Here is a 13,699-nt window from a genome sequence, read left to right on the forward strand (position 1 = left end):
TTGCAAGTAGACTCATCAGACATTTAGAAGTTGTCATATGTGTTGCTTTCGAAAATGGAAAGCGAGGCTGAGAGACAAAACATCATCTCATGTGTCTACACTATACATCAAGCAGAAAATTACATGCATTGTGACAAAAGCAGACCCAGAAATTGTAATTAGAGTCCCCGAGTAAATGATATTTCAAAAGAAGGTATTTTGCCAAGAATTTTTCTCAAATTTTGTATTTCTGACCAAAATTCGTGTGCGGAATCGTTGAAAATATTGGAAAAGGCTTGCGGTGTTCCTGTTTTATTAAAACCACAAGCATCCGAGTGGTAAAAAATCTACAATGACTCGTTTTGGGCGACCTTCGACCTTTTCAACTGATGAAAATATTAAAAAGGCAAGGATTTGTCAACATCCGGCTGACTTTACTCTATACCTGTATGATCGGTGTTATGCCTAAAATTATTTCTCTGGCTTTGATTTTTGAAAGTTGGAAAAGTACAAAATGTTCGGTTGCAACCGAAATTACCCCTTCATTACTTGTAAAATACATATGTCTTCGACAATTATGGTACCGTTATCTCAAGTTTTGTTTATGTTCTGTGATGTGGTAGATTGTACACGTGATGAAAGCCGTAAATCGAAAACTAATTGGACACAAAATTATTTAAAATCCATCTTGGCTCGTTCGAAAATTGTAAATTTTCTGAAATTACCAAAACCAATATAATCCAACACATTTTTTATAAAGAATTTCAGAGTACTTAATGATCCATGTCACTCTAGACCTTAAACTCTGGACGGTTAAGTAATGTTTGTCGCAAAACTTAGAGTGTCAGAATCTCAACCCTCCAAAAAGAAGATTGCTCTGCTGAGACTTGGCAGTTCTCCTGGACTGTGACCATCTTTAAGCCTTTAATTTTTTTTACCACTACAATATCATTGTTCCATCAAGCAAACAACAAAAGAAAAGGTAAGAGAAAGCTGTTCGATATTTTTACTTTTGTTTCATGATGTGAGCCAATATCGTTTTGGACCCTTTCTTCCTCAGTGATTCTGAGTTTAACGTCAAAATATTCTAATGCAACTGAGAGGGAAGCCAACTAATAACTGAATTACTTATCATAGATAAACTAGCGGAAAATTTATTGTAAATGATAAAAAGGTAACTGACTTCACGGAACTTCATACGCAAATGGACTGATCATATTGACACTTTCTTTTAGAAATTCTGTTTCAAAGGAAAAAGTATTCAAGAGCATACATTAGCCATATACATGAAATATGAAATTAGATTATTTTGAGAAGCTCATTTTTCTACGGGCGTGCGTAATATATCTAGCCATATCTGGTAGTCGAAAAAGTATTTTCGTATTTTGTCAATAGATGTCGTTGCAGTGGTATATCTCCAGTGCTACCAATTATATTGTATTGTACCATATGATGTTAGAAAGATGAGGTTTTGAGCTTCATTTAACCAAAAAGGGAGTTAAATTCGGGTAAGTTGAAAAAAAGGGAGTGAAAATAATGTAGAAATTTACTATGTTTTGAATTTTTTGTATAAAAAAGGGAAGAATGCCGTGCAAGCCGCTAATGAAGTTTGTGAAGTTTACGGAGGCGATGCTGTATCGGGTCGCTCGTTTCCGTTCTGGAAATTTCAAAAATTCGATTGACACTGATATAATAATGTTTCTAGCGGAAAAATGGCAAAACGTGGTCAACCAAAATAAGTAAATAAAAAAAAATAAGTTTTAGAAATTTTTTAAGAAACGAAAAGACTTTATTGACTACCCAAGATATACAGAATTTTGTTCTGTTTCTGTGTTTTTACTATAGTCTCAAAAGTGGTATCTTCTCTGTGGAAAGGTACTGGGATTAAATCCGAAATACAAAGAAATTGTTAATGAATATTTTGGTAAATGAAAATTGTGTGCCAAGTAGCTGTCGTGAGATCGTAAATAACACAATGTCTTGAGCCACAAATCAACGAACAGTTTTCTAAACTCTCAAAGAAAGACTTCCTGCAAATAATTTGTGTAGCAAAGTGGAGATGATATTGGAGGTACAACTGTCGGCTTGAAATTCATTAGGTTGAAGTCGAAGTTAAAACCCGAACTTTTTCAAGCGAACCCGGAATGAGCAATTGACTTTTTCTGTGCAAGTTCCAACTGAGTTAGAGCTTTTTCGCAGATTTTCATGCAAGTCTTGAAATAGTTGACACATTTGCTGTCCTACAATCATTAATTTTATATAAATTAAAGTAGTGAAATTACAGTTGGGCTTAGTGCTGCCATTAAATTCTAATATATGCAAATTGGCACATATCTACAAACGCTCGTACAAATAACTATCAATTTATAACGTATACAGATGTCAACATTCGCAGTTGAATGTCAATAAAAGTCGCCTGATGGGTCTGGAATTATGGCGCAACACTGCGAATTGGGTGTCAATTGGTTAATTTAACAAGCGTTGTGTCCAGCAAAGCGAGACTGCCGGCAATGAGGCACGACATGCAACAGCTTCTTAAATCGTTATCAGTGTGAAATAGGCTGTCTGGCAATTGCGGTCAACGAACAAGTCTACAAGCATTAGGCGTACGATGAGCGGGAGGTGTAATGCTTAACTGCCATCGTCGTCAGCGCTGACTAGGCTGGATATAAACGTATGTGGTTCAGAAGTGTCCTGAAAGTAGGTTTACATGACGACGCTCTCACATGGCAACTATTTGTGGGATGTAAAGGATTTTCATAAAACGAAAACATGTACGACTTAAAGCGATAATAAAATTTTAATTCAGTCCGCCCTTTCAGCAATGGAAAGGCCAAGAATCTACGATTTTATAAATTCCAATGAAAAAAACCATAAAAGAGATGCCGGTTACTCTGGAATGAACTTGGTTGAAATGAACTTAAAAGCGAAATAAAATTGGAAAACATAGCAAAGCATAGAGTGACACAATTAAAATTCAAAGAAACGCAAATAAAAATAGCTAAACGTCTCACATTTCAATCTCTATAAAGTTTTTGTGCAATTTCTCCCATTTCTGCGAAGGAAAATTAACCGCACTGACATGAGAATATCATTGATATCATCATTCAGAAAGAATATCTCGAATTGAAAGCTGAGCTGTCCTCCCAATAAGTTGATGAATGTTTGCTGTTACTATAAAACAACGAGGGAAGTGAAAGAGTTCAAATGAGCGAGAATCTGTATATATTGTGGCAAAAAAGTACCCGAAAATTGTAGATAAAACGCAAAATATATAAATATTCATTTTCTGTCTTCAAAGAAATCCTTATTAGATGTAATACACTTATGCCAAAGATTTTTCCAGTCCTCGGAACACTTTTCATAAGCACTTTTTGTGATGGCCTTCAGCTCCTTCAGCGAAGTTTTTTTATCTTTTCTCGCTTAATCATGGCTCGATTGCGATGGTTATTTATCATCGTACAAAATCTATGAATTGGAAGAACACAATTCCGGCCGTTCTCGACAATTAACCATATCCAAACACACCTGTTTACGGTTTTGTTTTTGAAAAAGATTCAGCTTTAACGAGATGAGTCGTGTAAGAATGCGTTTTATACCCAAAATATCAACCGAAATCATTCGAACGGACTCGTGCGAGAAATGTCGAGTTCTCTTGCAATCTCTCTAATTCTTGCCCTGCCGATTTTCAAGCACCATTTCCTTCACTTTTTTATATTTTCATCAGTAGAAGAGGTCGAAGGTATATCTTCAACCATCTCTCGGCCATCTTTGAAGGCTTTGTGCTACTCGTAGGTTTGTGTTTTGATAAAACTTTTCAAACATTCAAGATTCCGCATATGAAATTTGGTTAGAAATACGAAATTTGAGAGAAATTATTTGAGACAAATTACTTATTTTTATTCTGAGGCGTATCGACTTAGGCAACTTCCGTAAGCAAACTGGTTGGCAGTTCGTGCTCATATTAAGCATTGTAATTAAGGACAGATCTACCAACCTTGCAAAATAAATATACCCAGGAAATTGAAACTACAATTTTCAAGTACTTTTTGTCAGAATATATGACATATTTGGAAACAATCATTGAATAGGTCGAGGTCTTACGTAAGCTTTTGCGGTTTGCAAATTGTGATTACATCATTTTGAACATATTTATAATGGGTGAACAGGTTATATGAAGTTTTCTGCGATGTTTGTAACACTCAAAGAGAAATGTCGGAGATTCTATAATATATGTATATGAACAAATGATCAGCATGACCAACTGTCTGTCTGTACATAGCCGAACTAGTGAAATATCAATCTGAAAATTTGCTCTCGGCATTTTCTTTTATCTTCGTTTTTAAAGACATCTTCACGATATTTGGCATCAGTAACATAATCCAAAGTAATCATTTTTCACTACCAAGTAACTTACCAAAACATAGTTTTTATACTCCTGAAATACGGTTTGTCACGAAGTTCGTAGCACACAGAAGGAAGCTTCGGAGACCCTATAAAGTATATATATAAATGATCAGTATGTTGAGCTGAGTCGATTTAGCCAAGTCCGTCTGTCTGTCTGTCCATCTGTATTTATACGAACTAGTCCCTCAGTTTTTAAGATATCGTTTCGAAATTTTGCAAACGTCATTTTCTCTTCAAGAAGCTGCTCATTTGTCGGAACGGCCGATATCGGACCACTATAACATATAGCTGCCATACAAACTGAACGATCGGAATCAAGTTCTTGTATGGAAAACTTTCACATTTGACAATGTATCTTCACAAAAGTTGGCACAGGTTATTTTCTAAGGTAACAATGTAATCTCCAAAGAAATTGTTCAGATCGATTAACAATAGCATGTAGCTTCCATACAAACTGAACGATCGGAATCAAATGCCTCATTTGACAATATATCTTTACGAAACTTGGAATGAGTTATTGTTCATAGAAATAATGTAATATCGGAAGAAATTGTTCAGATCGGTTGAGTATAGCATATAGCTGCCATACAAACTGAATGATCAGAATCAAGGGCTTGTATGGAAAACTTTCGCATTTGACGTGGTATCTTCACGAAATTTGACATGGATTACTGCTTAAGGTAATAACATTATCTCCGAAAAAATTTTTCAGATCGGATTACAAATACGATTACACAGGCGATGGACACATAGTTCCTTAAAGAAATGTACCTGTGAAGGGTATATTAGCATAGGTGCAGCCGAAGTTAACGTTTTTTCTTGTTTTTTTCTAAATTTCAATATATACATGGGCCATTTCATCAATTGGCGACATGGTTTTGTACCCGTGGTTCTCCGATTTTGACGAAACTTTAGAATATCATAAAATAGATCAAAATAAGAATATCTGTAAACCTTTTTGTGGTCAAAGTTGCTCCATTGTTTTTTGGCGCGCAGTTCAAATTGAGATCAAACAAAAAAATGACAATTTCTTTTATTTTTTAACGACCTCAAAGTTGAGTGAAAAAATTTTGCAGTTGTCCAATTTTATGTAAAAAAAATCTCAGCTTTCTGATAAAAATATTTTCAAAATCCAAAAAGATTTTCAATATCCAAAAAAAAACATTTTTTTCCAAATATCCCGTTTTTTGTGCTTTTCCCCCAATTTGTTTTCAAAATTGACTTTTGCATTCGATTCCTTGTTCAATTTTACATAAGAATCAGTGTTCAAAAGTATGGGACTCTAATCCCATGAACAGCAAAAAAAATGCAAAGTTGTAATGTGTACTATTAGTCGATTCAACAAACCTTCTCGAAGACCTCTACTTATTCCGAGGTCAGTGACCTTTTTGTTTACTTTTAGCGAGTTCAACAACCCCTTGGTTGGACTTTGGGGTTGTTGATTTCGCTAAAAAGACAGAGAGACATACGGAATTCAACTCGCTCTTTAATTCTGATCAATTATATATATGTATATAATTCTATATACTTATTAGTTTTAGGGGTAACAAACAACCACTTGAAAAATAATTTTATCTAAAAATGAAGCACCCTAACCTATATTTAAGTAAATACATTCTTATCAGAGCCAGCAAAATATTTAAGGGCAGATTGTTAATATGTGTGTTGCCAAGAGTTGCCAAGAGCTGCCAACATATACTAGAAAACTTTGTCAATAACGGTAAAAGCCTGCGTACGCGAGTGCTTGTGTCTGTACGCTTTATAATTATTCCGTGTCGAGCGTGTCATGTTAAAGATGTTTGCAGACAAAAGTTCTCTCCTTAATTGTCTTCGAAGTGAATGTGTTGGTATGTGTGATTGGATTTGCCGACAGTGCGCAACGTGGCGAGACAAACTTTAATGTAGTTAAGTACTTGACTACATAGTATACATGTGTTTTCATGTAGGGATGTATGTGAATGACTTTCTTTTGTGTTTGTAAGCCTTGTTGTTGCCAAGATGGTGAATAGTTGAAGCATTAGATGTGCATCCCTCCAGGAGTATACTAGGCGAAAACTTACAATACATAAACAAAAACTTACAAAACAAAAACAAAAGCATAGTAACAACAACAGCAGTAAAAAATAAGCGAGAATTTCAATTAAGCAGCAATATGCGTTGCCGCTCCATGTTGCTTGGAAGCATTATGTCATATAATGATTTTCTGCTTTTGTAACCTGATATACAGACATAAGCATACGCACACATATAAGCAATAAATGTGAGCCAAAGGCAATTGCTGCATGTTGAGAAATTAAGTAACTAAGCTATAGGAGAAGACTGCAAACACTCGACAATAAAGCCAAAGAAATGTGAGAATATTTTAGGAAGCAGATTATTTCGGGTTTCCAAAGATACCATTGACATTGGTTGCAGCATTCCCTCAAACTTTATAGTACTTTTGTAGAATAGGAACCCGATTGCTGAAAAAATTTTAACCGACGACATGACAGAGGCGCCATTCTGATTTAGTTATTTAGTCGCAGATCGAATATTCAGAAAATTAGATGAACTCCGTCATCGGATGAATATTGCTTCTGGTAGTGAAAGTGTTCAGAAAAAATATCGAAGCAATAAAATATGTATTCTATTTGTAATGAATTTGAACACTGTACTCAGCTTATGGAGCATTAAGTTCGATATTGAGGCTTTGAGATAGCTTCTTCTCTTATTTGGCATTATAACCGTGGGTCTGAGTCAAGAAAAGGAAACTTCGCCGGTTTCCTCTATATTTTGTGAGGTCACACATATTGTAAATCCCTAGCGTAGAAAGGACGCTATGTACTTCATCTTTGGATTAAATTTATTGGCGCCCTTGCCCTTGTCTACGCATGCGTCTATGGTCTAAGGAGCTTTTCGCTGGAGCATCGTCTTCTATGCGAATGACATGGCCTAACCAGCGTATTCGTTGTAATTTTATGCGCTTTACTTATTTATAATGCCGCTTCGTTCATACAGTTCGTGATTCCAACTTCTTCGCACTCATCGGTCACGTGAACGGTTCAAAATATTTTGCGAATAACAGTTCTTTCGAATGTTCTAAGTACTTTCTCATCTTGGGTTGTAATTGTCACTGTTGCTGCTGCCGTATTATAGGACAGGAATGAAAGACTAATAAAGTGTAATGTTTTTACGCCGAGAGAAGGTCTGCTTCTCAATTGCCTGTTCTCTGCACAGTCGGTTCTTCATAATGAAAACAGATTTTATCTTATATCAGAACAAGCACTGTCAACTAACAGCCTGTATGAAAGTAGCAAGAACCAAATTAATACCAAAACTGAGAAAAATGCTTTTGAGGGATATGGGAATGAAATGCCCCACAGCATACCCCTATCGAAAAGTCTTATTATCTTTGCAGAGATCTAAACTCCTACACCCAATTTAAAGCAAAACTAATACGGCTGTGTAAACTGACGTTGAGTAACACTAAAAGCTTTGTCTGGATCGGGAAGGACCTCTCCGAACCGTTCGATACCAAACGAGGTTTCAGACAAGGCGACTGCCAATCATGCGACTTCTTCCATCTGCTGCTGGAGAAAATAATTCGAGCTATAAAACTTAATCGAGCAGGTACAATCTTATACAAGAGTGTACAGCTACTGGCGTATGCCCATGATATTGATATCATTGGCCTCAACACCCGCGCCGTTAGTTCTGCTTTCTGCAGACTGGACAAGGAAGAAAAGCAATTGGTTCTGGCAGTCAACGAGGGTAAGACGGAATATCTCCTGTCATCAAACAAACAGTCGTCGCACTCGCGACTTGGCACTCACGTCACTGTTGACAGTCATAACTTCGAAGTCGTAGATAATTTCGTCTATCTTGGAACCAGCGTAAACACCACCAACAATGTCAGCCTAGAAATCCAACGCAGGATAACTCTTGCTACTGCGGACTGAGTAGGCAATTGAGAAGCAAAGTCCTCTCTCGACAAACAAAAACCAAACTCTATAAGTCACTCATAATTCCCGTCCTCCTGTATGGTGCAGAGTCTTGGAATGATGTCAACAACGGATGAGTCGACGTTGCGAGTTTTCGAGGGAAAAGTTCTGCGAAACATTTATGGTCCTTTGCGCGTTAGCCACGGCGAATACCGCATTCGATGGAACGATGAGCTGTACGAGATATACGACGACATCGACAAAGTTCAGCGAATTAAAAGACAGCGGCTACGTTGGCTAGGTCATGTTGTCCGGATGGACGAAAACACTCCAGCTCTGAAAGTATTCGACGCAGTACCCGCCGGGGGAAGCTATCCAGATCGTCGTAAAGCCAATGCTTGGGCTTACCTGTGTTGGTTACAGTTCGGTTGCGTTTACCGCTCTTGGCAAACTCGTCCACTATCTTATCATCCATCGATGAGTTTCCGACCTGACACCTAGCAGAAGTGAAGTCGCTTGTTCCTGGTGATACTATCCAATGCTGCGCTGCTTCAGAAGACCCCTATGTGAAAATGTTAACTGATAATGTATTAGAAGCTAGACCGACGGCTTTCCAAAAGCCTATGATTGAAATATGGTATACTGCAGTGATCCGGCTGCTAAAAAAGCTGCCTCATGTTTAGTACCAGCACCAGTGCCACAGAGTTGAAGTTTAAAGCCGAGCTGAGTATACTTTCCCATTTAACATGCGAATTTACGCTCGGGTTGGCCTTGAATGTCCACTGCGTGAGCATCCCAAAGAAGACAATACTCATAAATTAAAATTAATCGATAATGGTCGAACGATGACTGATAAATCAATTATGAGCCGATATGCTTTGTGTATCTCAATTCTTTATGGGATTAACTAAGTTAATCAAAAATTTTAGAACCCTAGACTTGCCGAACCTCTTAAGTGAAAATGTTGTATTTGAAATGGAATAAAAGTTTATGTCTGGTTTAGCGGAAATATCATACCTCTGTGTTTTATTATTCTATGATTTTTATCTCAAATTAGTTTTGTGAACACAATAAATATCGTAAATAAAATTACGCTTCCATTTTACTCACCTTCAGTGTGACGCCGCCCAAATCATATTCCCGATTAAAGAGATCCTCAACCGTGGCACGATATTTGTCCGCATAGATTTTGAAGAGGAAACGTTTGACGATGGAACTTGTGCCCACACCAGCACCGCCCAGTATAACCAGTCTTATGCGCTCCAAATCGGCCATTATGAATACGGCGGACGACGGCAACTGCAGATGCTCGACAAATGCCTACACAAAAAGTTGTTGGGGCAAGCATCAGTCAGCAGCTACTGTTATTATTTGATTTAACTCTTTAAGCTGCAGGCTTCTCGGCTAAGCTTAAGTAAGCTCATGTTTTTGAAGTTTTATAAATTATTCGTTAAACGCGGCTGTGGGCTTAATAACCGCACAATTTAAAATTTAGATTACTTTGTACAAAATTATTTGATTTTGCTGCTTCAAGCGAAGGCAAATAAATCAAGATTAACGTTATTTTTAAGAGAAAACGCTGGAAGTTAGATTTTCTTTCAAAAGCTCGCTGACTGATTAGAGAAAGGTGAATTTAAAGCTTCTTACGCATAACAACACTGCACACTATACTCCCAATACATGCATACACCACAAAAAAAAGGGGGAAAATATTTCGCATAAATCTTTCACTCAAAAGATTGCTTTAATGAGCTTTTGCAGCACTCCTAATTTGGCTTTCTTTATTTGTATGTAACACTTTTTCATTACATTCTGCACTGATTACTTCGGATTTTGTTGTGAGTGTGGGCGTTTGGGGCGTGACGGATGTGTGGAAATTTAATTGTGCGTTCGCTTCCGATTCTATCCGTTTCCGTTATTTGGCTGTTCACTTTTTATTCCGAAAAATGTTCTATTCTTATTAATATTATCTTGTTGTTGCTGTACGCATTGTCAATTAGTAGTTCGTGTATTTATGTATGTATTGTGGTGACACCACATGCTGTCAACGCCGTCTCTCACTCTCTCTTTTCAGACTTTCTACAAGTGTCTCTTTTACACGCAGAGACTTGCAGGGAGTCTACTTTTCTTCTCCCCTTGCTTTGTATACCCTAAACAGGGTATATTAAATTTGCCACGAAGTTTGTAACACCCAGAAGGAAGCGTCGTAGACCCTATAAGGTATATACTATGTGACCTGGTCTACGAAAAGGGGGCTAACGTGCGAAAACTAGTTTTCTGGGAAAAGCTGCTAAAAATAATCGTCAGTTTCTCGTTATCTCATTAATTGTTCTCCTTTTTTTTGACACCTAAGCCCCCTTTTCGTAGACCAGGTCACATATATAAATGATCAGTATGTTGAGCTGAGTCGATTTAGCTACGTCCTTCTGTCTGTCTGTCCGTCCGTCTGTCTGTATATATACGAACTAGTCCCTCAGTTTTTAAGATATCGTTTTGAAATTTTGCAAACGTCATTTTCTCATCATTTCTCATTTGTCGGAACTGCCGATATCGGACGACTATAACATATACATAGCTGCCATACAAACTGAACGATCGGAATCAAGTTCTTGTATGGAAAGCTTTCCCATGTGACAATGTATCTTCACAAAAGTTGGCACAGGTTATTTTTTAGGGCAACAATTTAATCTCCGAAGAAATTGTTCAGATCGGCTTACTATAGCATATAGCTGCCATACAAACTGAACACATAGTTACTTACAGAAATGCACCTGTGAAGGGTATATTAGGTTCGGTGCAGCAGAAGTTAATGTTTTTTCTTGTTTCTGTTTTCTTTTTTTATTGCTTTTTCGTGTTTTATTGCTTACTAATTCATATGTTGTTTGTCTTTTGTTAATGACTTTAGATGACTTTAGACTTTAGATGGATTGTTTGCGCAAATTTCATACCGTTTTGTCATTGTGCGTCGAAGAGTGAGCTGAAAATATAAAGTACAATAAAATGGTAAGTGAAGCGATCCACATAAAATTTCACGGCAAGAAAACTAAGTTGCGAGGCTTAGCAGACATATACTGAAAATATATCTATCGTAATGGTTAAACCGTACTATAAAATGTGTATTTTTGGCAGTATTATTACATTCTATGACAAAATAAATATATTTTATTACTGTAGGTGAACATAATCCAATAAAAAATTCGATAATTATAAATATATTGATAGCGCCACATAACGAGCGTAGTAGATGTCTAAAAGTAACGCGGCTAAGGAAAATGAAATATTCCAGTACCGTTCGAGCAGCGGATGCAGGAAATTACCAAATATAGTATGTCTACTAAATACAGGTTCCATCGCGTATTCTGCGTAGGATTTTTGCCCAAAGCTTTGATGTTATAGACAATTCCTTCTAAGCAGGTACATAAATAGCCGTAGCAAACAATTTCTTTCTGAAATATAAAAAATGAGTAATTTGTGCCAATAAGCAGTATTTTTGGTTAATGAGCAAAGTTCTCACTACCAAATATTGAATATTATAGAGTTTGATGAAGGTAAAGGGGCCTCTTCCTCCTGTAGCAAAAACAAAACGAGCAGAGCAGTAGTGCTATTGTGGGCATTAAACGACATAAATACATAGTAATTCCTATGGGTATCAATCAAGATGAAAATGTAAGTATTTTCATCGTCGTAGTGGATGAGATTTTTTCAGCCGCACCAACTTACTTATAAACAAAACATGTGGCCTGAATTCCACACCAATTACTACTATGAGCAAAACATAGTAAGACTGTGTTCAAATTTTTAAAATTCTTAACATATTTCCCCGGAACGGTATTTTTAATTTGCTGCTCGAGTCAGAAGCATAGATCTAAGATTCATTGCAAGTAGTAATACTTTTCATGACATCCTGGTAGTAGGAAAGCATTCTTTCGCAGAGTCCATATTAACTCCCAGCAGAATTAAAAACTTATTCTAGTAAATATTCTATTATTATATAAGGAGAGGGTATCCGAGATCTACGAGACAAGCACATTGTCATACATATAGAGAGATTTACAATACCGAAATTTATACTGAGAGGTAGATATTATCGGGGACGTCGAAAAAGTTATATGGTCGCGATGATAGCTTCAAAAGTTTAGGTATGTATGATTGAAATCCTTTTTTATGCAAAGGAATTATAAACGACAGCCTACTTCCGGAAGGAAATATGTCTTATTTAAGAGAGGAATTAAAAAGCCTTGTCAAAGGCAAGCACTATTTTTCAGGAATTATTAGGGAATTATATTTGGGCCGTCATTAAAAGATTGTTTTAACTTTTTAAATTAAGTAAGACGTCTGAAATAATTGGAGCGTTAATGAAGTATTCGAGCCGAGCACGTGCTGAGAGGGAAACATTTTAGGAAAATTAGTATAGTAGTTTGTCTTCAAATTCTGCAAACATATTGGAAAAAATGTGATTGTCAAATGACATGATATATTTGTATTTCATCGCAGATGGAAATTTGGAAATCCTTGGTTTGGAGTTTACGAAACCATAAAACAATCCGCGATCACGTACAATATTAATAGATTCAATACAACGGGTTTCAAGTCTTCAGAATGTCAAGCAGGCAAACATTGTGTCGAATAATTTGAGAATTTTGTAAATAATGCAAAAGTTTAGAACAATTGAACTTAAATTTCAATTATTGTGGATTTCAAATCTAAACTCAATCAAGTTTAAGAAGGCACAAAAAAAGTTTGTGGCAAGGTCTGGCAATACAAGTATGTATGTACTCTCCAATTACAGAAATAATTCCGTAATAAAAATAATCTTTCATATGAATAATAACGTCAATATGTATATAAGGAAATGCATGAACATATATTTTTATGGGTTTTTATATAAACACACTTTTATGAAAGCTAAATTCTAATTACGCAAATAATTGCAGAGCAAACAGCAATTTGCGGATTTCCTCGGTAAATAGGATTATTTAGTTTGCTTACCTAAATGCAAATATATATGCAAATAAATTTACACTGCTGTAAATATATAAAAAATTATGGCGATTATTTGCGTGCAGCTAATTATCCAATTAACATCAATAGCTTATAGCTATATAATCGTAATAAATTAGAAATTGAAGCTGTCACAGAAAATATCAATGAAATTTATTAGCTTTTTATCGAATTTAAAAAGTCTATCTATTATTGTGGAAATATTTACTAAAAGTCATGAGATTACAGACGCAACAGTGAGTTAGTCTAGAATGGATTAGAAGGTGTTCTCTGCGCTCTTTTGTGAATAATGTTCAATGACCATTGTATGGCTTCTATGCTGTAACTGGTATCAATCTATCACCATATTTCAACGAAACATATCTAAGACTATGCCGATCAATATTAAAAAT

The 13,699-nt window shown here is 36.1% G+C and overlaps 1 protein-coding gene across 7 annotated transcripts in view; it reads right to left on the minus strand.

The window, feature by feature from the left end:
• LOC120772521 (GTP-binding protein Di-Ras2-like) overlaps positions 1-11,084 on the minus strand; it is a 94,552-nt gene extending 83,468 nt beyond the window's left edge. For 5 of the 7 annotated variants that reach the window (XM_040101183.1, XM_040101182.1, XM_040101181.1 and 2 more), the window contains exon 1: positions 9,417-10,490. In XM_040101183.1, coding sequence (XP_039957117.1) covers positions 9,417-9,581 — 165 coding nt within the window. In that variant the 5' untranslated portion in view covers positions 9,582-10,490. Of the gene's footprint in view, positions 1-9,416; positions 10,491-11,067 lie in introns of those variants that run through there. The other 2 variants (XM_040101178.1, XM_040101179.1) reach the window with 2 other exon arrangements.
• Positions 11,085-13,699: the final 2,615 nt, after the last annotated feature.

Source organism: Bactrocera tryoni, chromosome 3 (genome assembly GCF_016617805.1).
Source record: "Bactrocera tryoni isolate S06 chromosome 3, CSIRO_BtryS06_freeze2, whole genome shotgun sequence".
Lineage (NCBI taxonomy): Eukaryota > Metazoa > Arthropoda > Insecta > Diptera > Tephritidae > Bactrocera > Bactrocera tryoni.